This window comes from Lissotriton vulgaris, chromosome 12 (genome assembly GCF_964263255.1).
Source record: "Lissotriton vulgaris chromosome 12, aLisVul1.2, whole genome shotgun sequence".
Lineage (NCBI taxonomy): Eukaryota > Metazoa > Chordata > Amphibia > Caudata > Salamandridae > Lissotriton > Lissotriton vulgaris.
Window position 1 is genome coordinate 573,593,992 of NC_141700.1, and position 24,737 is coordinate 573,618,728.

Genomic DNA, 24,737 nt, shown 5'->3' on the forward strand with positions numbered 1-24,737 from the left:
ATATAGGTTTAGATATAGGTATACTATATCTAAGCAAGGGGTGATTACACCCACTTGCCCCAGCTGAGTGATCAGCCAGTTGTGTCAATTTAAGAACCAGCCAGGGGTGGCAAAAGCTATGCTTCAGCCCCTGGTAGGCCTTGGTGGCACCTATGCCCTGAGCACCTATAGTGCATGGTACAGGGGCTGACAAGGAGTCCATTTCCAATTGTGGTATGTACCTATAGCACATGTATTATAAATTTAGAGAGAGAACAGCAGGCTGGGGGTCTGATTAGCAGGCCCACAGCCTCAGTAAGTCGAAAACCAGTGAAGCAAAAAACAAAAATTGGGGTGACCATAGGATAGCAGACCCTACTCTCCTACAGCGAGCCTCCATTTATGGAGCTAGCCAATGGAAGAGAGAGGCGGGTTCAACCCCAGTATTGGAAAACAAAATTTCTCGAGCTGCGCGACACTGCTGCACAGTGTACGCCAGTCGAGACCTAAAAAGGCGTAATGAGAGAAAAGACAAGGGAGAGAAGGTAAGGAAAAAGGTAGAATAGGAGGGTGATGACAGAAGCAAGAGCGCGAAGGACGGTAGTGTGTGAAAGGGGGAGATTGGAAGGGTGAGGAGAGGAGCACGGATGAGAGAAACGAAGGGAAATGGAGAGAGAGGATTGTATATGACAAAATATTAGAGAAGAAACAGGAGGGAGCCGAAAAAAGAGATGGAGAGAGAGTAGACGAAAGGGAAAAGCTTGAAATAAAAATGAAGTTGAAGGAGAATAAAAAAAGTGAGCAAAGAAATTAAGTAAAAGAGGAGGTGTGGAACGAAAGTCCCAGACATGAAACGTTTGACAAGAGATTAAAAACAGTTGCATGAGAAGGAAGGTGCGGGAGAAAAAACAAGACAAAGGGGGGAAGAAGGGAAAACAGAGGGCGAAGATGAGCGAGACAAGGAAAGAGGCGAGTGAAGAAAAGTGGAGGAGAGGGAACCAAAACGTGATGCTATGTGGTGAAAGAGTGAAGTAAGGAAAGATGATCGGGGAGAGAGAGTGAGAGCAAAAGGAGGGAGAAGGAAAGACAGGTGGTGGGGACAGAGAGGGAGATTAAAGGAGAGGCACAAAGCTGTACTGACCAGGTTTAGACTTGAAACGCAGCTTTAAAACTAAGGCATGGAGAAGATAAATCTACCTTCTAGACAAAGCTACATTAAACAAGGACTGGTTCGGAGAGAGGAGGGTCAAGGCCATAAGTCAACTGGCATAGACTAAAGACGTGTTGTCTTCCTCTTGAACACGTGACTATTTCCCCAACATTGTAGCAGTGATATAAGTGCATACAGCAGTTTCGGTGACAAGACAGGGTGTCCCCTCCACCCTGCGCTGACAGCCATTGATTTTGAACACACGTGTCCAGGTGGCTTCCTGTTGCAAAAGATGCTCTTGTAGTGAGGCCATATACGTATATGTGAAGAGTTCAAATGCTTCTGAGAAAACCATTGCACCTGGACTGTAAGAAACACTTTAAGTTAGGATTATATATATATATATATATATATATATATATATATATATATATATATATAAATATATATATATTACCTACTGGCGGTCGCCAGTAGGTATATATAGTTAGGATTTTTTCTCTATGGGATTTTTGAAAATTCTATGTCTAATAACTTTGGCGTTTGTGGACGGAATTGGCTGAAATTTTCAGGAAAATTGAACATTTTGTTTCTGAGCAGCCCCTGACAATTTGGGGGGGGTTTCATCAAGGGGGGGCCGAGAAAAAAGGGGGGTCCCAAAACGCGTTTTTCCCATGTTAATTTCCATAGGGCGGTTGGCCTCACTTTTAGCTCGAACGGCTGAATGGATTTGCACGAAACTTGGCAAAATTGTAGGGACTGTTAGCCCGATGTGCCTTTGCTAGGTCTCAATATATGTGCTCCAGTGGATTTTGAGTAATTTAGGTTCAAAAAAAGATATATATCTGGGCGGAGCCTAACCACACATCTGATCTGATTGGCTGTCAGCACTTCATCCAAGAAGTGTTGGCAGCCATCTTGGGACCAATATACATGATAGCACCTCATTAAAAAGCATTGTAGTTAATAGAGGTTTTTAGGACTTTAGTTACATTATAAATCATTTGTTGATGGTACCATACTCGTTTTAGGAATTGTGGTGGGTTCTAAGGTGATTTTACCATGTGAAAAAACCTTCTGCTGTGATATCATGAATATTGTTTGAAAGAAAACTAATATCTCATGATTTTCCCACAGTGGTTTGAAAGGGGATCTATAAGCTAAACTGAAAGCATATTTTCTGTAAATTCACATTATCTTTCTCAGTCATGTGAAAATGAAGTCTGACATTCTCAGTAAAACATGTACATCCAACAAGGACAGAGACTGTCAGTTGATTCCTTTGTGTTCTACTGCAGCCTCCTAGAGTGTTCTAAAGAACAACTAGAGCGCTAACAGTCCTACTTATTACAAAGGTATGGCACACCTGAAGCCATCTTGATTGGAATAAAGTGGTAACTCTTAAAACATTTAATTTAAAAAGAAACAACATGAGGGGGTTAATTTTGCCATAGAAAGTATGATTAGTGCTGCAGAAAGAAAAATTAGGGATCATTTTGAGTGACTTCTCAAATCCTCTTCTATTTCATTAAAAAAATTCTGACATGCAGACTGAAACATGCACTTTGAATACCAGCAGCAGACGTCCCTGGTGAGCAGTAGCTTTACTACAGTGATCTAATGTGCAACTAGAGTGCTAACATTCAGAATTTATGGCAAATGTGTGACACATCTGAATGCCTTCTTGATGGAACCAAAGTAAACAAGCATTGAAAATGCAATAGATCTCGCCCTCGTTTAAGTTAAAGCCATTCTGTTTGTAATGAGGTGGCTTTTTAGCTTTGCTTTTATTAGTGTTTTTTCAACTTTCATGTAAATAACATGCATCTGTATGCATATAAGTATATGTATGCATGCATTTATGTTTGTATTTATATAGATATACAGATGATATATGTTTATATATGTATGTATATATATATATATATAATATATATATATATATATATATATATATATATATATATATATATATATATATATATATATATATATATATATATATTCACTGAAAAAACCATAGGCTATAGACCATATATAGTTAGGAATTAGCAATTACAAAACCTTGAAAATTCACTGAAAAAACCATAGGTTATAGACCATATATAGTTAGGAATTAGCATTTACAAAACCTTGAAAATTCACTGAAAAAAACATAGGTTATAGACCATATATAGTTAGGAATTCGCATTTACAAAACCTTATTTTACTCACACAAAACCATTGAAATTCCATATATAGTTAGTTGCACTAACTATATATCGCGCACCCGCAATCCACTGCTGGATTACAGCGAATATAAAAGAACAGACTAGTGCATAGCAAGGTGCGTAGATGTCAACTTACTCTCACAAAATTGGTGTTTTGTTTTGGCCATAGATGCAACCACACAACATGGACTACATGACAGATACACGTACTCGTGGTAATGTACAGTCGTATTGAGCCGCTCTGACTGCCGTAGTTTCTCTACGTTTCGGAGTTTTAATACTGGAGACCCGACCTTTGGGATATATTGATTGGTCACTCTGAAAGAGATCCGATTCATGTATATAATGAGCACATCCATATCGAAGGATTTGAAACAATTGACATTTGAGCCCTGATGTAGTCATTTGGTGCATATATATAGCATATGACGAAACAAGTGTTGGCTGCCAAAGAAGTTATTTGGAGGACAACCATTAAACTGGATATGTGGATTTCGTGCTTTTCTGTGGACAATTTACCTTCTTGAATTTTGGACTTTATGAAGATACTCAGAATGTTACCTCTGCACTTATATAATGGTTTTGACTGATACAAGTATACATTGAATCTTTATTGTTGTAGAGCTCAGGAAGAAATTTGTTGATAAATTGTAACACACAACATGGACCTTTTGGGTTTACCAGAAAACCTGTATACCGCTACCATAAAGCCAAAAAAAGACTACAGTAAATCCTCTTTCACTACGGCGGAAACCCTACGAAAGAATAAGTGAAGCATTCATCAGGCATGCCCTTGACTACCTAAAGCTCAAACGACAGATGTGAAGACAATTGGTAATATGTTCTGCTAGCAAATCCTTCCGTAGGGTAAACCGTAAACCACTGGCCACAGATTAGGTTGCCAGTGAAAAGCGTCGCTAGATTACCTTTGCAGAAGTATCTTTTATTTCTGGTGACCCTACGGCAAACCCAAAGGACAGCCTGTCAACCTTTCGACAGACACAAGTCTGTGCTGCTCCGCTATCACACAAAAGCATCAGAGGGAGGCCGAGGTACAATCATGTGACCAACAGCAAGAACCTTGGCTGCACTTCAGCCCTAGGGGTTCATTAACTACAGTGTTGATGCTGTTGAACATTCCAAATTAGGCACTCACAGGCTAACAAAGGAGGCAGAACCATAAACGAGCAACAGAAACCCACGCCCAGCAAGTTAACTTGGCTGTACCCCAGGAGTAGCAAATGCAGAGACCAAGGCATGAGTAAAAAACCCCAAGAGAAACTCAGACTATCAGGAGCCACATAACTAAGATTGAACTAGGGGTCCCACAGACATGAAAACTCAGCATGGAACCAGAGCAGACTGAGCACTGGCAGACCAACGTGTTTCAGGCCTAGAGGCTGCAGCAAAACAAACCCTAATCACTGACCGAATCAACTCCCACCCAAGAAACAGCGGTGCCATTAGATGTCACCACAGAAGGGCCCATGATTTTCAAACTGTTACACACTGTACACCAACTCTAACATAATAGCAACCTAACTTCTACAAGAGAAGCTCAGTTCATACTGATTTATTATATAAATTACTGGGCTCGTATGTGCCAGATGGCATTCCCGACTTCAAGGACACCAAGAGATGGTGTTCGTGCGGTTCTCCTTTTTGATAATCAGAACCTGCGGTGCCTTTTGGGTATAAAAAGAAATCATGCAATACTGGAAGCAATCACTCGAGACACACTCTAGTACTGCTGTCCTTCAGAAAAGCCTTAAGTTAGGGTGACCAGCCGCCCCGGATTTATCCAGACAATCCTGGTTTTTCACCAGCTGTCCTGGCAGATTTCAGCAATTTTGGCTCAGGTCCCGGATTTTTTGAGGGGGTCAACTGAAACTAGTGAGGGGCAGTTATTGGGTGTTCTAAAGTTGTGCTGGTGAGCAGCTGTTATAAGTAAGCAATTTAATTAACAGGTATGGTGCTGGTTTTAGAAATTACATTTTATTTACTTTTAGTGCTTCTCCTGTGTTCCTACGTTGATAAGAATTGTCACTCTGCGCAGCACCCTTGGTGTAAAATTGTAGTTCTTCTTCTCTTTTTGTCCCAGTTTTTGGTTCTGAAGATCTTGTGACGCTACCTTAAGAACATATTTGTTTGCTTTCACTTTGTTCCATCCTTGTTTCCTAGTCATACTGGTAGGTCATAAGCATCAAGAAACCATCTGATGTAGCAAAAGTTGGTCTCAGAAAGTACATTTGAATATCACTTCCTCAAATGTCTATCGATCTGCAAAAGCTCAGAGCGTTGCCTTTCAGTACCATTTTACAGCATGTGTGTCACTTCATACATTAAACCGTTACGTACCTGTGTAGAAAAGGAACTGGATGAAGTATTTCTGATTAAACTCCCCAACACAATTATTGATCCTGAAAAAAACACAAAAATAGATCATAAATTGATGCTCGCTATTTCAGTCAAAAATAGACATTACAACAAGTGTTAGCAACTTGGACGCTTGAAACTCTTGCAGGTGGGTGTAAACAGTCAATTTAGTTTTTTATCCCACAAAGCAATTGAGAGCATGTTAATGAAATTACTTTAAATGCAAACTCATCATTCACAATTCCCGAATTATTGAAGCAAAAAGTGACAAAGTAAAGGTGCTCTATATTTGAACCACAAACAAACAAAATCAAGCCAAAGTAAGACATATTTTATTATCTATGTATTTACTTTTAATCATGTATATACAAAGCCAACTCTTGCAAAGTAGCCTGATTTTACTATCACTCACTCTTAATGTAATGTAATTTGTATATCTAACAGAATTCTTAAGCTAAACGAACAATTGTCTCTACAGCAAAATTTACATTTAAGACATATAATTTAATTTCTATGAATTTGATAATAACAAAGTAATACAAAAAGATATTAATAGTACACCAGGACTTTTTCTCAGAATAGGAGGCCACCTCCAGTAAAAAAAAAGTACCTTTAAGGCTGATAGTCAAAAGCATAATATATTGGTATCATGTCATAAAGACATTACAATTGACCATTCTAGTGTAAACTCAATGCGTGGTATAATAGCGCCTTTGAGAAATATTTCCACAGATTCATATTTGCAGCGATGCTACGTGGGAGCCAGCACACATCATCTAAAGTGGATTCTGTGCGGATTTCAATTGTAGAACTGCAAGACCTGTATGTGAAGCTGGTCTCCGAAAAACAGAAAAATATGTTCCATAACACACCACTCCTAATACAAAGGTTATTCACTGACTACACTGTGCTAACATCTTTCCACAGTAGAGCTAGCGCAGTAGAAGAGTAAGCATAACATGAACCTCGGGACCCTCCATAGTAAACGCACAAATGGAACTACCTTAAACCTATCCAGATTGGTTTTCAAATGTTTGGCATGCAAAAAGAACCCACCGGGACTCTGGGGGTACTTCAAAAAGTACAAAAAAATGACAATCTTTTAAGGCAAAGGACTCTACAAATGTGGCCTGGGTAAATGTATAATTTGTAGTTGTTTCTAATTGAGCATAGTAGTTTTTTTCTAATTTAGCTGTCTAACCTTTAAAGTATGTTAGTTTTTAAAACATCTACCACCATAACCACTTATTCTATTTTAGACGACTTAAGAAAATGCAGCCGATGGTTAAGCGGCTAGATGGGTTTGGAGAGATAGAGGAAAAACAACAAACAGGTAATGACTTAAGATGTGCAAGAGAAACTAAAGGATTATATAGCGGTACTAATAAACAACTTTTGTAAAACAGACAACTTCAGTGGATGATTAAGGACAATTCAATTCAAATTCAAATGATCTTTATTCGGAATTTGATACATCCATAAAAGTACATACAGAATGAAACATTAAAACACATAAAAGCATGTATAAAAGTTAAAAACAAGATTTCCAATTGGGTTTGAGCAGCATATATAACATAAGGTACATAATACATAATACATAATAGGGAGAAACATTAATCTGTTGGTATAAGTAGTCGTAAGTTTCAGTTTAACCACTCCCAATAATCATACAGATCCAGACATACAAATAGTTGATTCTCTATACAGTTTATATCGGAATGTTAAAGTGCAATGTGCATTCAGTGGCCATTATACAAGTTCCATACTTGCCCTTGATCTCACGCAGACTTTTAAAAAACAACTTACAGTATATATAACCTCATCTATTGACAGCATTTGTAGGAATCTAAATGCCAGATTAAAATCCCTTAGGTTATATTTGCGGAGAATCGGTAATAAATATTGACGGGTATACAATTTATAATGGCCACAGAAAAGAAAATAATGCAACAAAGTTTGTTTCCCTCCTTCTGAGCAAGGGCAATCCAACTCTTCTAAGTATTTGTTATAGCCAAGGAGGAAGCTTAGTAGATTAACAATACTTCCATCCCGGAACCTGAACAAAAGGCTCCGGTTCCATCTTCCTGTTGGGATTGACAAGTATCTACTGGGCTTGTTTAGGTTATCATTGCCTGAATCAGTAAGTGGAAAATATTTAATAACAACAGGTTTCCTCAATTCAGATCTCATTCGTTCCTCTTTGTATAGATCAAGCAATGCCCGTTTTACATAATTCTTATGAGCGGGGACAATAGTATCAGGAGAGCTAAACAAAGAGCCATGTCCCACGCTCAGCAGGCTATTCTTGACAGCATTTAGCCAAGGTATGTGGTGGGATCTTTCGTATGATAAGCAATCTAAAATTATGCTGCGCGTTAAGGATGCCGCTGGATTTGTCCAAATTTTTATCCAAAAAAGCGCGGGCCTTGACCTAATAAAATCAACAATATATGACAACCTAAGTTCATGGTGACAAATAAATGTTGGCGCACAAGGAACTCCTCCCAGCACCCTCCTACAAAATCTGTTTTCCTCCAGCTGGAGAGACGTGCTGTTACAATAACCCCACACTTCTGCTCCATATGTCCCAGTTGGTTGGCATTGGGTACGATAGATGTTGAGCAGGGGGGTAATAACATCGGCCAATTTCGGTTGTCGGAGAGATAAAATTGAGTTGATTGACTTCCCAATTTTATTCCTCGCATGGGCAGCATGAGGCTGCCATGAGCCTGTGTTAGAAAAAAGTAACCCTAGATAGGGGAAAGTGCTAGTGCATTTTAATACATTGTCACCTGATTTAATTGAGGTAATGTTGTACCTTTTAGGTCCACAGTTCATAATGAAAGATTTTTTAAAATTGGTATTTAGGCCCAGATCGGACATAAAAGCAACAAACCCTGTGATTAAAGTACGTAAAGCATTCGGGGTACGCCCCATTAATACTGCGTCATCCGCATAGAGTAGGGTAGTAATGGGGAAACCCTTTATAATTGGTAAATCCTTAGTGATCTTGCTCAAAGTGCAGCTCAACCCATTAATATATAAAATAAAAAGCAGTGGGGCGAGTACGCAGCCCTGTCTAACTCCTCTGCTAATAAAAATATCATCAGATAATTCGCCATCATTGTTAATACGTACTCTCGCCTTTAAATCCCTATGTAGATATGAAAGAAAATATACCAATGAGTCATCCAAACCATGATCAAGCAAAAGTGACCATAACCTAGAACGATTAACAAAATCAAAAGCGGAACTCAGATCCATGAAACCTAAATAAAGCGGGGACTTTTTAACAATAGTGTATTTGGCCATAATCAAATTTAAATTAAGACATTGTTCAACAGTGCCCACATGGCTTCTAAATCCCAATTGACTGCAGTGTAGAATGTTATTATCCTCAGCCCAATTCCTTATCCTTTTGAAAATTACCCTTCCAAGGACTTTTAGCGTATTATCGATCAGTGAAATCGGGCGGTAGCAGGCAGGGTCCGACCTGTCACCTTTTTAAAATATCGGTACGATGACACAGTTCGACCAGGATTCGGGAATTGAGCCGTCAGTCAGATTATTAAATAGGTTGCATAATAAAGGGGCCCAAAAGTTAATTTCAGATTTAATCTGGTCGATAGATAGACCATCCGGGCCAGGAGCTTTATTACTAGCGCTCTCAAATATAGCATCCTCTACCTCGGATAATGAAAAGTTCAGTTGTTCAACATGGTTTGATATGGGGACAATATCCAGAGAAGTGGCTGATATAGCATAGATTTTGGAGAAATGCTCTACCCACGCCTCACCAGTTATATTACAACTGATTGGTTTGATGTTAGAACCAAAGGATCTGAGGGACTTGACTTCTCTCCAAAAACCTGACGTGTCTTTTAATGAGGCAGTACGCGTGAGAGATTCCCAATGATTAATCACTAGGGCCTCAGATCTAGTGCGTAGCACGGATTTATATTTTGATCTTAATTCTCTCACAAGGTGAGCGTCCCTAGGATTTAATTTTAAGGCCGCCCTCAGGTCCCTATTGGCCTTAGAGCAGGAGGAGTCAAACCAGCGAGGGCCATGGTCTATTTTGGGCCTAGCTGGTTTAGAGGATTCTCTTTTAATAGCCCCACAAAGATTACCAAAGGCAACAACCACTTCATCACCAGGACTATTGTATGACAAACAAGTCTCTACTATCTTAGGGTGTTTTTTGATTACTCTAACTAAAATATCTTTGTTGTCCACCCCTTTCCATATTAACCTCAGTCTATCAGTAGATAATGCCAGATTTTGTGTCCCAGTCTCTACTCTCGATACAACCTTCGTGGTCTGTGGATGATCTAAGTATATTCTAAGCGGATAGTGGTCACTATATGCGGAACAGATGACTTCTGCTTTTAAAATAATATCACTCAGTGTCGGACAGATAAATATATAATCTATCGTGGAAGCGCAGCCCTGGCCTATATATGTAGGTGTTGAAATATTGTTTGCACTAGAACCAGCAATTTCCATTGCATTTACTAGGTCACGGGAGGCTAGATGGTTTTTCAACTCTTCACCGTTTCTGCATATAGGACTAATGCGGTACATATGAGCATTAAAATCCCCTCCAATGCAAATGCCATCAAAGGGCCCATACTTCTGCCCCTCCACAATTTCATCAATAAAATTAAACAATAAACAAAAAATTATCATTAGGGCGGGTAACAAAATCATTATTATAAAAATTGATTATGCATAATTTCATCCTATTGGTGTACTTCATTGCCATAAAACAATTACCCGGTGTAGGAATCAGTTTGGTCTGTACCCCGGATTTTATTTTGGTCCAGATGGATAGACCCCCACTGGGACGACCCATGGGTGAGGGGGAAGCCTTTAAATTATAGCAACAAAAACCCTCCATTGTAGGGATGGTTGTGCACCAAGTCTCTTGTAGCAACAAGATGTCACAGTTATTATTGACCCAATCTGACCATTCCTTAATTTTCAGTTTAGAGTTAAGACCCGCTATGTTCCAACTTACAAGTGATAGTTCAAAATCCTGAAGCAGTGAACTTTGCTTCGCGGATTTTCCTCTCACTACAGTCCGTGTCATGAGTTGTGAAACTTCCTGATTTTCAGTGATTAAAGCCAATGTTGGATCATCTAAATTAGTCAGAGAGGGTCAATCTAACATATCCAAATCTGACAAAGGTGCAAATCTATTGAACATATTGAATGGAAATGTAGCTGGCTGAAATTGCATAGGGGGTGGCTGAAAATGCATAGGTGGGGGTTGAAATTGCATTAAGGGTGGTCGAGTTTGCATTGGAGGTTGTCTGTAGAAGTAACTCAAAGGTAACATGGTTACAACCGTAGAAATAGCAGAGCAGTTACTATTTCTATTGAGTAGATGTCTTACCGTACCAGGGTTTTTAAAATTGAGAACTATACAGTCACCATCCTTGTCTTTGAATAAAGGCCCAACCCAAGAAACCCTGCGAGCCGATATGATCTCTCTTGAGATGTCGTATCCGACACCTTTGTGCTTAGTTAGCCAGTCTATACATTTGTTTCGCAGTTGCACCCATGATTCCCCCTGATCTTCCCTCAACTGTGGTACTCCTACAAGGACCAGGACAAAAGGGCAGGCATCCGGTGGCAAATGTAAGGCGGGCCCTTGATGTTTAAAAGGCCTGCTTGTCCTTGCTTGCCCAGTTCCTTTATTGTTAGCAGCAGTTGGTGTTGTTGCCGTTGTGGGTGGAGTAGAGCCGTTATTCTGGTTGGTGGCATTTTTGTTGGTAGTAACCGGAGGGACGGTTTTTCTAGGTGCAGGCATTGGAGTGGATTTGGAAGGTAAATTGGGTTTTGCCAAGTTCTTCCCTCCATTGACGGATCGGGGTTGAATTGTAGGTGGTACAATAGACGGTGGTGATGTTCCAGGGTTACTCGTGCCCCCACCCGGTAGGGTGCGAGTTTCCTGTTTCTTTAGTGTCAGAGTGTTGCTTACAGATTCAAGTTCTTTTAGGAGACGGTCGGCTCTAATTTGATCCTTGATAACAGCCCCCTTTCTTTTTACTTCTTCGTTTTTAACCAGGTTATCCAGTCTATCAAGTCTTTTAAAAACATTATTAAACTGGTTGATCATTTGCTTCTCTAGTCGATTAAAAATAGTGTCAACTATGGTTTCAATAAGGTTCCCATTTTGTTTCGAGAGATGATAGTTCTCTCCCATTAGTGTTGTTTGGGTCCATATTGTATTTGAAATCCCACTTGAATCAATAGTAGTTGCGGTAGGAATATCATCCGCGACTACAAGATCTTTATCCACAACATGAACTGTTTGTGCCCCAGTTGGTTTATGTTTATTCCACAAGCTCTGAGGCGTAGGCTGGTTCTTACTAGTTAGAGGTTGTTTCCTTTTATTGGCACTTGGTTTGGCAATGCCTCTTTTGCGTTTTTCCCCTCCCTGCTTATTGCTAGTTTCCATAGATCCCGGGATAGTAGCATCATCCTGGGAGGCTATTGTAATAATGGGAGCAGTTTCAGACGACAGGGAAACGAGGGGTGTTAATACCAGTGCCGGTTTTGTAATAACAACAGCTGGTGATAGTGGGATACCAGGGATATTTGACAATGGTATCGGCTGTGTAATATTGTTAGTACGGTTCATGGACATTCTTCTTTCAGTGTCAGCTATTTCGTTTGATACCAAGTTCAGAGCATTTTCAAGTAGGGATTCAAATGTAGCAGGGGGAAAAGGGAAGTCGTCCTGTGTAACAGCTGTATCAGCAGATTCCATAGTAGGAGGAGAAAATAGACTCACCGCAAACAAGATGGCAATGTTAGAGGGGTGGCCCACCCGACCACTGCTGACCATTGACGGCCACAGACGGCCCGCCCTCTGCCCGGGCTCCGCCCACGCGCGTCCCGCGGGGCGGGAGGTGCTCCTTGCGCTTTGTAGCGCCTCCGGGCGCCTCACTGACGTCACCGCTGGAGCGCCGGACCCCGGGGCAGCTGGGAGATGTAGTTGCCCGCTGTCGCTCGGTCCGTCGTGGAAGGAGCTGCCGCCGTTGCCCTCACGGCACCGAAGAGGACTCTCTGCTGGCCTGGACTGGTGAGTGGAACTGGCCGTTGCCCTCACGGCGTGGTTTCCGTTTCTCGATGTCCCCAGGCACCCTCGGTGCTCCTTGCGCTTTGTAGCGCCTCCGGGCGCCTCACTGACGTCACCGCTGGAGCGCCGGACCCCGGGGCAGCTGGGAGATGTAGTTGGCCGCTGTCGCCCGGTCCGTCGTGGAAGGAGCTGCCGCCGTTGCCCTCACGGCACCGAAGAGGACTCTCTGCTGGCCTGGACTGGTGAGTGGAACTGGCCGTTGCCCTCACGGCGTGGTTTCCGTTTCTCGATGTCCCCCAATTAGGACAACTTAGGTGTTGTCTGGCGATGGTATTTTATTAAGAGCACTTGTAGATAGGGCACCTTTTCCATCCGTGGGCGTTCACGTGTTGGCAAAGAAGAGTTCACAAGTAATGTTTCCCTTGACACAGCATGGGTGTTATTTGTCTGATAATACACCACCATTAGTAATTTCAAGTGCTCTGCTCGACATACCGGTTTTTTCCCCCTTTACCTGGGTTTGTATTTTTATTAAACCACTCCTACTGTTACCTTTTTCTTGAGATGATTTGAAGACTTAGCTTCCTGCTATATCAAGCATTTCTTCCTCGGCAGAAAGAACAGGTGTAAAGTACACCCAAGTAATCTGCAGTGATTTTGTACATTTGACAAAATATGTGAAAACAATAAATAGAATGTGATGATTTTCATAAAGTGATTAGACTGTTTAATAACCACATACATGGGATCGCTGCATCGTGTTGCATGCTAAGCGGAGTATCTGCTAAGATGATAAGGAAGGAAGGCATTTGTGTACTGATTCAACTGAACGTATAACTGGAGCAGAGGTACAAGTCTGAAATTACCAGGGGCAGTGGTGATGCATACGTCGCACACAGCGTCGGCACGTGCTGCAGTGATGTGCTCGTGGAGGCCTGTAAGTTTCACATCGACTACACACGGTCCAGTCCTCACTCCCCTGAAAAGGAGGTACAGATGTATGTTACTTTTAGAGTGCCTTGGATATTTTTTAAGAAAAAAAAACATTTGTGCGTCAACTGCACTTAACATTACATTCAAAAACATAAAAAGTACATTAATCAACCTGTGTTCACTCCTATAAACTGAATATCGGGACTAAAACATCTTGCTTATTAAACCCAATGCCCACACCATCGTCATTCTATGCGCTACAAAATAATCTTTTAAAGTGCCTTAGAACATGACAAACAAAATAAAACATTTAATCACATGCTAAAAGTAAGCAAAAGTGACCGTGCATAATAAAGTACCTAATATCCTAATCCTTTGTTACTAAAAGTCCTATCAAACTTTCTAAAGTGCCTGTGCTTTTTAGAACTATATTTTGCTCAAAAAAGAGGCTCCCACTACAGTGAAGTTTCCTCACATTTTCCTATAGCATGCCACTTTATTGACTTGAGTGAAATCCAAAATTCCCTTTTGCGGTCTTCAGCCTGTTTTACCATTCCAAGAATGTGGGGTTGGTTGAAGATTTCTAGTATTTTGTGATAACAGATCAATCCACCACAGCCAAAATAAGAATTCATTGTTCACTTTCTTTCCCATAAGCTGTTGGGTTTGCAAAGCCCGGTAGTGCCAAGTAGTGCTTTAAATGGGCCGGTACTCACCGGTACTAAGTACTGGCACTTCTAAATTTTCTGCGCTTGAGTACCGGAACTTCTCATTGTCCTAAGAAAGATTTGGTACTCATGGGACAGCAAAGCAAGCTCAGTGAAAAGGGTATGTACAAAAAAAGATGCAACACAGCTGACAGCAAGTCGATCAGTTTTCGTGAAGCAGTCTGATAACCGAATGCTAATCTACCCTTACAATGTGCTAATTGAGCAGCGGCCTTTATGCATGAATTCAGAACTGGCAGGGAGTTTGGGAGGGGCCAGTGTCACACTATGATTATTAACACAGTGTCCACTCAGGCTCTGTGGAGCAATATAGGTGTGTGAGCAGGGCCTGCTAACAGGCATATCTTGTCACTCGTGGGAAATTGAAGAGAAGGTTTCCTGCTGGCATAGCGGTGTACAGCAGCACTTGTTTAGTGCCAGATTGAGGAGGAAGGTGGTGATCGTGACACTGAGGTAGAGTGGGTGGGAATCAAGGCTTATTCGTGTGGACGTCAGCAAATGTAAGTGTTTCTAAAACACATGTACTGAAAGTCCTGTCAGCGTGCACAAGGGCTTCTATATCACTGTGCAAGTTCTTGCATGAGTGAGTGTTATCTACAGTGCCCAGCATGGCAGAAATATAAGTTGCAAGCTCTGCATTACCATGCTCTGCCCTTGAAGTGCAAATGAAAGGTTTGCTTGTAGCAAGTGCTAGGCCACTCTCAAGAGTGCAGAATGCAGCGTTTCACACGGATTGCATTTGTTTTTTAGAGGCCGTTTTCTCTTGGGTTAATGGGGAGGCTCTGGGAGGGGAAGAGGATGGCAAACCGGCAAATTAACAAAAGAGAGCCCAGTCAGAGCCAAACCACGAAGGCTTGGCCTTAAAAGCCTCTGTATAGGCCAAGCCTTGAAAACATTATTTCATTATTATATTGAAATAAAGGTGCATTTTTATCACGTGGAAGCATTTTCCACCTTGGTCATAAGCTTATATCACAGCATTGAGAGGAGTTTGTGCTCCCATCGTGACGACAATGCCATTAGTGAACTAGGAAACAAGTCACTTTCAGATTCACATTATATCTGGAATTTTTTCTTTTTATTAAGGAAGCAACATTCTAGTGTATTAAATCGAACACAAGATGTGATTGTGCAGCACACACCCTGAACTCAAGCATTTGCATATATGTGTGCTAATGAAGAAAACGGAGGCTTGGGGAGATAAAATATTTGTCTCCGGTCACACAATTTGGCCATGTGGGGAAGCCGAGATTGATTCCAGAATTTCTGCTTTCACATTGTGCAATCCAGTTTCTAAATGGCTGTTTCTTTCTTTTGCTCCTGTATTACAACAAAGGTCACTATTTTGTCTTTATTCATTGATCATGAGATTAGAGTTTGGCTGGCAGTCAGAGGCACCATCAAATTTCAGTTCATTTTAGGCTTGAGGGTGCAAAAGGACCTGGTACTGAGTAGGAGCCAGGCATCCTAGCTCGAGCTTTCAGCAGATTGCCCACCTCCAGAAAGAGGGAATCAGACTTTACAGCGGGTAAAGAGCTTTGAGGCAAAGCTGTGCCATCTAGGAGGACTTGGGTGATGTCTGCTAGGTGGCAATGAGACAAGAGGGATAACCATAGTTATGTTTCCAAAATTTTAAAGAAAATAGCTTTTGCAAGTACATGTAATTTAGGTGTTGCACCATGAGAAGCCCACTTTAATATTAAATGTACCCTTTTGTACATATAATGACAAAAGGAATACTCTAAATATACCATAAATGCTTTAGAATTATTATGCACATCTGAACACCAAATAAATCTCAATCAAAATAAATGTGTGCCCCTGGCCGGGTCCCTTAGTACTGCCCGTAGCCACGCCCCAAATCCCACCCCCTTCTCCACATCTCAATTTGGTGAGTACCTGCACTTTTTTCCCATTTAAAGCACTTGTGCCAAGGAAGGCAACGGATTAACCATCTGTTCCCAATGATCCCTCAATACCTCGTACGACCAAATCATAATCATCCAATCCCCTGGTTTATCATACCTGGGGCGTTTCCTGCTGGCCGACAAACATTTTGTTGAGTCTAACCTGGGTCGAGTAGAGCATCCAATTGTTAGAAAACACCATTCTGTACAAATTCTCCCCTCTCAAAGAAAACCCAAAGCTGAAATACCTCTGCCAAAAATCACCACAGCAGCATTCTAAGCTAATTTTGTGTATCTGACCCAAATTGTTATGTGCAATTAGCTGTACTATACATATGTATTGAATAATACAATATATTTACAAGTTATCACTCACCTGCCCATCACATTCTAGTTTCCACTATCTGGTGTGAAGTAAGCAGCCCTAACCAACCACACTGCAAACGTTAGTACAGCAACCTTTGCCAATTTTTTTTTTTTTTTGCAATAAAAAGGTTTTTGTAAAGCATCATATGTTTCACATATAAATAAAAAGTAAAATAAAAAAAGAACTCTAGAGTAGGCCATATTCTTAATTTCATCAATTTGTACATTTGCACCGATCCGGTAATGAGAGTAAACAATTTTTTCAAGGTATCCAGCAAAGAGCAGAAGCTTGTCAATTTTAAAACATTCAAACTCCCCCCAACATCCCCCTCCCAGTAAACTGGAATCACACATTGCATCGTCTCCAACATGACTGCTAGAGAGCGGGAAATTGCAAACTTGCAGACAAGAAGGGACAGTCTTACCCGCTCGCTCATTCGCGGTGTGCCTCCATGGAGGACCGAGAAATCTATCGCTGTCACAGGCAGAGGCACCCGACCTGCCAAAGAAAGACAAGGGGGAAGGCATGAAACATTCTACCACGTTCAAAAGCGGTCTGAATAACATGAAGTGTAGAAACTATACTGCAACGAAGCTTCGAAAAGCTGAGTTCCTTGATAATCAAGCGATCACTGCTTAAACAAGTAAAAGTATACAGTCCCCTTCGAATTATATGTCCCACATATACAATACATCATAAAAACATTCTATCCATCCACGTGGACTTTAAACCACGCTTTAGCCCCATGTTATTCCTTTAGCACAAGTTTGACTGCTTCAATTAGAGCAACCTGCTTGTTCTACACTGCAGAGAAGGAAAACAGATAGTTATGCTTTAGGCTTGTTCGCTCTCTGCCAGCTTCTCAAGTTGCCAGGGTATGCCAACACGTGTGTCCCTTGCTCACTTTGTCACTGGATTCAAGCTAGCCTGGCTGAAGAGGGGTGTTACCCCGAAACCGGTCCCAGGATGCTTGTTTCAGGTCCAGGGAAGACATGGCTTGGCAGTTGGACTGGACTGTTCGCATGATGAACTGATCAAGACTGATTTGCGTATGGCTGGATCTCAACTGGGGTAGCGAAGTGAGCTAAAGAACAACTGATGGATTCAACCCAGATCTGTGACTGAGGATGAGTGTCGGAAATGTTTTAACGCTCCGTCCATCATCTCTGTGTTTGCTTAGCTTCTCAAGTTGAAGCATATATACTTTGCCAAACTTTATTCTAATAGCAGCATGCACTGACTGAGTCAATTGTTTTTTTGCCTTCTCACGTGCGATATGACCAAAAAAATAGAAGGAACAGACAACCTTTCTAGAACAAACTAAGGTTTGCAGTGTAGTGGTCTCCATCATATGAAGTGAGGTCCCACAGCAATCTAAATATCTTTGTTAGCAATTCCAGTATGGGGCTAATGGTTTGTAAACATGCCCTTCGGATTAACCTCTCCTGCTACCCATTTTCAAATAGTGGAAAGAAAGGTATCGGCCAAAGTGTACAAGGTTCTGCTCTTCCAGCATGCTTTTTGGTTCATGGAGAAAGTATAGCAGAAAAAACAAGATTCTGTTTAAGTGTTCAAAACATTGGAGGAGAGAGAGTTTACCAGTTTTTGTGGAAAAAAACCAACAATTTAGAGTAAGCTCAGTAATATACGTAAAGTCACACTAACTAAAAGGAATGATTCGTCTTAACACCAATAGAACGGGAGCAGTAGTTAAAACGCCTGTGCCGGTGGACAATGGCATTATTAGAGATCTGGCAGAAGGATCTGAAGAATAAGAAGCTCAGGAGAGATAGGATGAAAGGATACATTTTGCTTGAATAGAAGAGCCTCTAGTCTTTCAGGTCATCAAAAATGAAATAGTATATGAGCCCTCTCTTGGACTTTAGGATAGGAGGTAGAAAATTATATTTGCCACTGATGAAAGGGCAGGGAGTTGTTATGTTGCAGGAAACCGATAGGAAAGATAAAGTATTGCATTGACATTATGAGCACGCAAGAAGCAAAATAAGAAAATAGTTATTTTTTATGGGGCTCCACTTTCACTGTCCAGATGGACTATAGGCAATGCATTCACTGGTTTCTTGCAAAGGATCAGCTTGCCTGAGTATGTTAAGCTAGATGGAAGGTACCAAGGGCCTGATCTACTATGCATTTTAATGGTCGTAAATGCTCCAATTCAGCATTTGTGACAGTTAAAATGCTTTTTCCTATGTACTAATCCCTTTTGAGAAAAAGGGAAAGTTTTTTTGATTCCAAAATAGGATTAGGAATGGATACCAATTTGGTATGTTATAGGGAGTGTTGTAGGCATGCTTCCAAATACGTATTTATATTGGTTCAATGTTTTGTGACCAAAGTCTGGTAGCTAAATATGATTTTACTGACAACTCAAAGAGGTGGTAATTCACTCCCAAAAGGGATGAGATCCTCTTGGGACATTTTCCCCTTACTATGATTCAGAGTTTTAAGAACCAACCTATTAATACATAGGTCTGCTTCTAAATATGTGTACTAGTCACAATTTGCGACCAGAATTTTGCAACCAGATATTTGTGTCGATCTTATTTTTCAAGCAGCATATCTGCCAGAGTCAAGAACCAAAGCAAACCATGCGACTGCCTGTTCCACCTGCCAGAAAGAGAGGGCGTTGAATACAGATTCAAAAGTCATGTGATTGAGAGAGTCAGTGTTGGAGAAAATACTGGTAAAACTGGAGGCTGTGGATTAAGTGTTGAGAAGAGTAATGAAAAAAACGATAGTGAGATTGCGCAATACAGAAAAGGGTTAAGGAGACAGTGTTCTACAATATGAAGGATGAAATGAACATTAGGGAAGAAAGCTGTTGAGCCATGACATGATGGATAGCCTTCAGAAGGAGATAGAGGAATTACAGATAATCTAATACATGAAGTTGACTTGTTTATATGTCTCAGTACAGCTAGGCTAAGAATGAAGTACTGGAGGCCAATGATTAATTGAAGATCTGGAATTCAGTGTGCTGCCATTGAAAAAAGCGACTGAGGACAAAAGCTGCCTATCTTCCTCTGCACTGACAGCTATAAACTGGACCAAGTTAAGATTGGACAATGTAAGTCTCTTTCAATTGTTGCTTCCAGCAGTAAGGTAGCAATTCATTTTCTCAAGGATCAGTCCACAAGACATCGAGTTCCAAAGAACACTGTACCAGAGAATGGTGTCCCAATAGTTTCAGAGCAATAAAGACATTTTTGAAAGTTTGTCAGAGTCACATTACAGAATAGCAATCTATGCAGCTCAGTCAAACGGACTACTAGAAAGGATGAACTCTATGGTAAAGTTGTGAACATAAACATAAATGTTGTTGGCAGCGAGAACTTCAGCAACAGTCGTGTGGGAGATACTGTGGGTACATGTCATGAACACTAAGGCTCTGGGAGGTGTATCACCTTTTGAAAAACTGAAAGGCAAGTTGGCAGGTTCTATGGTATGGCTGTTCGGGTTGAGAAGTGGGGACAGAATAAGTGAATGCAGCAATTAGGGCTGAAGCTTTTGGAAGGTGTCTGGCTAACTAGAAGAGTATAATGAGAAGATTTATGCAAAAATATGCAGGTGGAAATCTGGAGCGTGGATTGAATAAAACAAATTCAAACTTTGTGCAGACAGGACATCCGCGCTATTCCGAGCCTTTTAAAACTAAAAAGAAGGTCACGAAGAGTATTGTTGACTCAAAAATGGAGTGGAATGTTATTACACATCGTTGTGTAAAACTGAAATTGTGAATGAACGCAATTGTAATGGGCTGGTGAAAAGGATGGAGAAAGACTATGGAGTGGTGAAGGGACCAACATGGAGTGAGAAATCTGACCGTGCCAAGAATGATCAAAGTCAACGGGAATTTCCCTGGACTAACTTTACGGAGAAAATTTTTATATCACAAATATCATTTAGCTATGACACAAACACATTAATCGAAAATAATTTTTTGCCAACAACTAAAATGTAACGTATATAAGTTTTCTTTCTTAAAAAATCTTGTCCTCACTTGACAGGGTATTCTCCTTAACATAAGGAACCCATAGACAAATTAAAATTTCAGAGAAACCAAATTTTTCTGAAAATCTGAAAAACAATTCATATGCACATTTCTTAATACAATAAAACATTTCATAAAACATACATCAATAGAGAAAAGCTATTACAATATACTTGAAAAACAAATATCACAAATAAATACATATAACTTGATTACAAAAACAGACAAGAACCCCTTCTTTTAAGCGGAACAACAGATGTTAGTCCCAGATACTCAGTAAAGCCTCGTGTCAAGAATGAACCTGATTGGGTGAGGGTCTATACCGTTGCAATGGTTAATTCCTCATGATACTTCCCTTAGTGAATTCTACAACTCTTAACATTCTGTGCATAGTTTTGCAATATACCAAAAGATTAAACAGGTTACTTCTTGAGTATTATTATGTGTATAGTTTGCCTGTAAGTTTTTTTGCCTAACGTTGCAATGTATAGTATTTAATTTAATTTCCGAGCCTTTGCTGTCGGTGTATAGCAGAATTACCATTAAGAATAATGGGGTCACTCAGTTTCCCTCTGAACCTGGGTATGGATATATAAAGCTACCATTGGTTCCGTTGGGTAAGTGCTGAAAAATACTTCTTTAGAACCTAAATATTCCTTTAAAAGCAAGTCATTCATTTCACTTTTTGTCACTTCAGTCACTTATTGAATTGTTTTTGTATTGCTACTGTGTTTTTAGGTCTCGGCCTGCGATGGCTGCGCAGACATGCACAGTCGAACTGGCGAGATTTAATGACTGAGTATTTTTCACTAGCGAGGTTAAGCCCCGCCCCTCTTTTCCATTGGCAGGCGTCACTGTTCATGCTAAACGGTGGCCAGCCATTGTAAAAGAGGTCCTAGTTACGTTCTTCTTTCTCTTCAAGCCTCGTCCTTTTCAGACTGGATTCCTTCACTTACGTTTGTGGTAAAAGCTTTCTTATCTTCTTTATGGGGCCATCTGTTTCGCCCCATAAAGAAGACAAAAAAGCTTTTACCAAAAACGTAAGTCTGGTCAAACCAGTCTCAAAGGGACCAGTTCCAGAAGCTCTAGCCCTTGTGAGCTTCGAGCAGCAGACGCCGGTTGCTTGCTTCCTCGTGTGAATCACTCGCTGGACGGGCTCGCGCTGAATGTGGTTTTCCTGTCAGGGAAGAAGTGAGGCAGCCCTCAGGCTGCAGGACACATGATGTGCGCGGGGAGGAAGAGGCAGCATTGGCCGTGAGGGGGCGAGCCTGCAGATTTCTCGGTGAGTACAGACCCCATTATTCTTTCTTGGGGGTGGGGGGGGAGAGAGCGAGGGGGGCTCCCTGCTGTCACTGATGACGCTGTCGAACAACTGCAGGGCACTGATGCAGTGGCATTGTGCCTGCGTCTCACAGCGTGCCTCTGCATGTGTATGCATCGGAGGTGCTTGTAGCTGCATGGAGAGCTGGATAATTTGCAACATGCCGTGGCGCTGGGGGTCGGAAGGGCTGGGGAGTTGTCACTTACCTCATGGACCCCCAGACCTGTCAGTAATGACCTCAATGTCTCCATAATCGTTAGAGTCTCTGTGCATGGCCAGCCGTCCGTAGGTACCATGTCCCACCTCGCCTGCGTGGCACGGGAGGAGCCATGTGCATCTCCGCAGCAGCCAAGTGTGAGGTGACCGCGACACTGCTAGGGTAGCCCGCCCTGTGGAAGCCGAGAAGCAGTGGCCAGCGCCAGTCTCAAAAGCAGAAGCTAAGGAGCCAAGGACAGGCTGACGACGCAGAGCTCTGAGGCCGCCGGGGGAGTTGTGGCATTGACGCTGCGCGGGTAAAGCTGGGGACCAGGCAGGAGCCGTGCGCCTGTTGGAGGCGAGAGTGCACAGGAGGAACGGTTTCACCTCTGCACTTGTTTGTCTGCAGCGTGCGATTGTGAAGTTATTCGTGACACCGTCTGGGCTCTTCTCACCGGAGGATGAGAAGGAGGTCGAAGGGCACGGGCCAGCTTGGCAGAGGACCCACAATCATAGAGGCTTCATAGAGCATGGGGAGGGCCACAGACACTCAAAATCTAGGCTATAAATATAGAAACAGGGACACAGACTAAGTTCGGATATTGCAGGCAAGGGCACAGGCCTAAACTAAGAAGTGGGGGGACTAACCTAGTTAGGCAGTAAGTTGGTGACATCACAGCGTGTGACATCACAGGTGGCATCACAGGAATTGACCCAAACGTAAATAAGGCCAAGTCAGTCTCAAAGGGATGGCAGAAAGAGAGGAAACTGTCTGTTATGGCGAGCATTTGTTGTTAAAAGAGAGAGTTGTTGTACCTCTTGTCGCTCTCGAGTATGTGCACGTGTGCACTTGGGAGCGGCTCGTGAACTGCACATCTCTAGAATTGTTATTGTTTGAAGGGCTTATTCTTGTGCATTATGAATAGTTTTTCACGCGCCTACTGTTTATATTGTATTGGGATTTGAAATGTGGAGCTTTCCTGATGTAGCCAGCACACAGGTTGAGTCAGTTTTACCTGGCTGTCTGAGGCTGTTTCAGCTGTGGGCTCCGTTACTTTACCACTAAATAAGGAATTCACCACCAAACATTGATCTCTTGCTTTTATTAGTGAGGACCGCATTTTCCATTACAACCGGTCCTCATGTAAAGAGGTCCAATACCGTGGCGCTTTACATAACAGTTACTAAAATATTCGTCTTCATTGTTGTGAAAAACAGCAAGCCCGACAACTCTAAAAAGTGTCCATATAAGTCAGAGGCCTCCGCATCTGGTAGGAAAACGCTTTAATAATACAGGTTACAGTAAGCAGCATCCTTGATCCCATCACTTTCCTTTCGCCAAAAAAACAGACAGTAATCTACAACGACATCTACTGACGACATACAGGCATGTGAAACAGACATATTCGGATCCATTTCTTCCTCCCGTGCTGCAGGTGGCGCTAGAACGAGAGTAGAATTCGTAGCCTTTTCACTCTCGTTGAACCACTTCCGTATCGGGTCACTTCCGGTTCAAGAACACAGTTGTGAAAAAGAAAGCAGGAAAACGCACAGTGTGTGTGCTGTTTTATCATCAGCTGTGGCACCTTTACTATCGCTATGTTTCAGCGCTCGCAGCGGGAATGGATCAATGCAGAGGTGAGAGTCTTGGTAGCACAACTCCCAAACCCGATGCTGCGACTCGATTCATAGCATATGGTTATAGAGGCATTTCGTAAGCCACGCAATCAGATCTAATCTTTGCTTGACTTAAGTACGCAGGGCTTAATCACATGTGCAGTTGTCTATGAATGGCCGGCAAGATATCCCCTGCCTGAACACTACAGATACATTACGGCATTCTCTCGTCTGCCCTGCTTTGACTCTCTTATTCCAGCAGTAGCTACTATGGGATCCATATCCTGTTTAAAACTGCCCATAAATCGTGGCCGTCCAGCAAAAGTACCTTCCAATCTGGGGTTTTGAGCCAATACTTAATCTGTCAACTCACCTTAATTTCCACTCAGTACAATTGAGTAAATCTGCATAGAACATAAATGCGGTAACAAATGGGGTTGTGTCTTCCCCCAGCGGCTAGTGTGTGGCAGATGATGCATTTTGACGTCTTACTCATTACCATTGGCGTTCTTCGCTATGTGTACTTTGGGTCACACCCCAACATATACCTTTGACTTGTCATCAATCTGAATCATGTGCAGCCGTATTTCCTTATAAGGCCGGGTCGGGTGGCTTAGTGGACAAGGTGTCTTTTGTAGGGGGGCCTGTGCTCGACCTCATGTCACAAAGTTCAAATCCCGGCGGGTCCACTCAGCCTTTAATCCTTCTAAGGTCGATAACATGAGTACCGTTGGGTAATAATAAACACCTGTTATTCAGTGCCACGAGACACCCAACGGGGGCTTGACAAATGCAGATGTTATTTCCTCGGTTGCTCCACATTCCATCATACTTTTATATTTTTCTACATTA

The 24,737-nt window shown here is 41.7% G+C and overlaps 1 protein-coding gene across 1 annotated transcript in view; it reads right to left on the reverse strand.

Moving 5' to 3' along the window:
• Positions 1-24,737, reverse strand: part of LOC147677776 (palmitoyltransferase ZDHHC21-like) — an 85,864-nt gene that overhangs the window by 30,699 nt on the left and 30,428 nt on the right. Inside the window, exons 3-5 of the mRNA XM_086945433.1 lie at positions 17,165-17,238; positions 13,672-13,784; positions 5,698-5,759 (exon numbers count right to left, since the gene is read on the reverse strand). Of these exons, the coding sequence (XP_086801559.1) occupies positions 5,698-5,759; positions 13,672-13,784; positions 17,165-17,238 (249 nt within the window). The remainder of the gene's footprint in view (positions 1-5,697; positions 5,760-13,671; positions 13,785-17,164; positions 17,239-24,737) is intronic.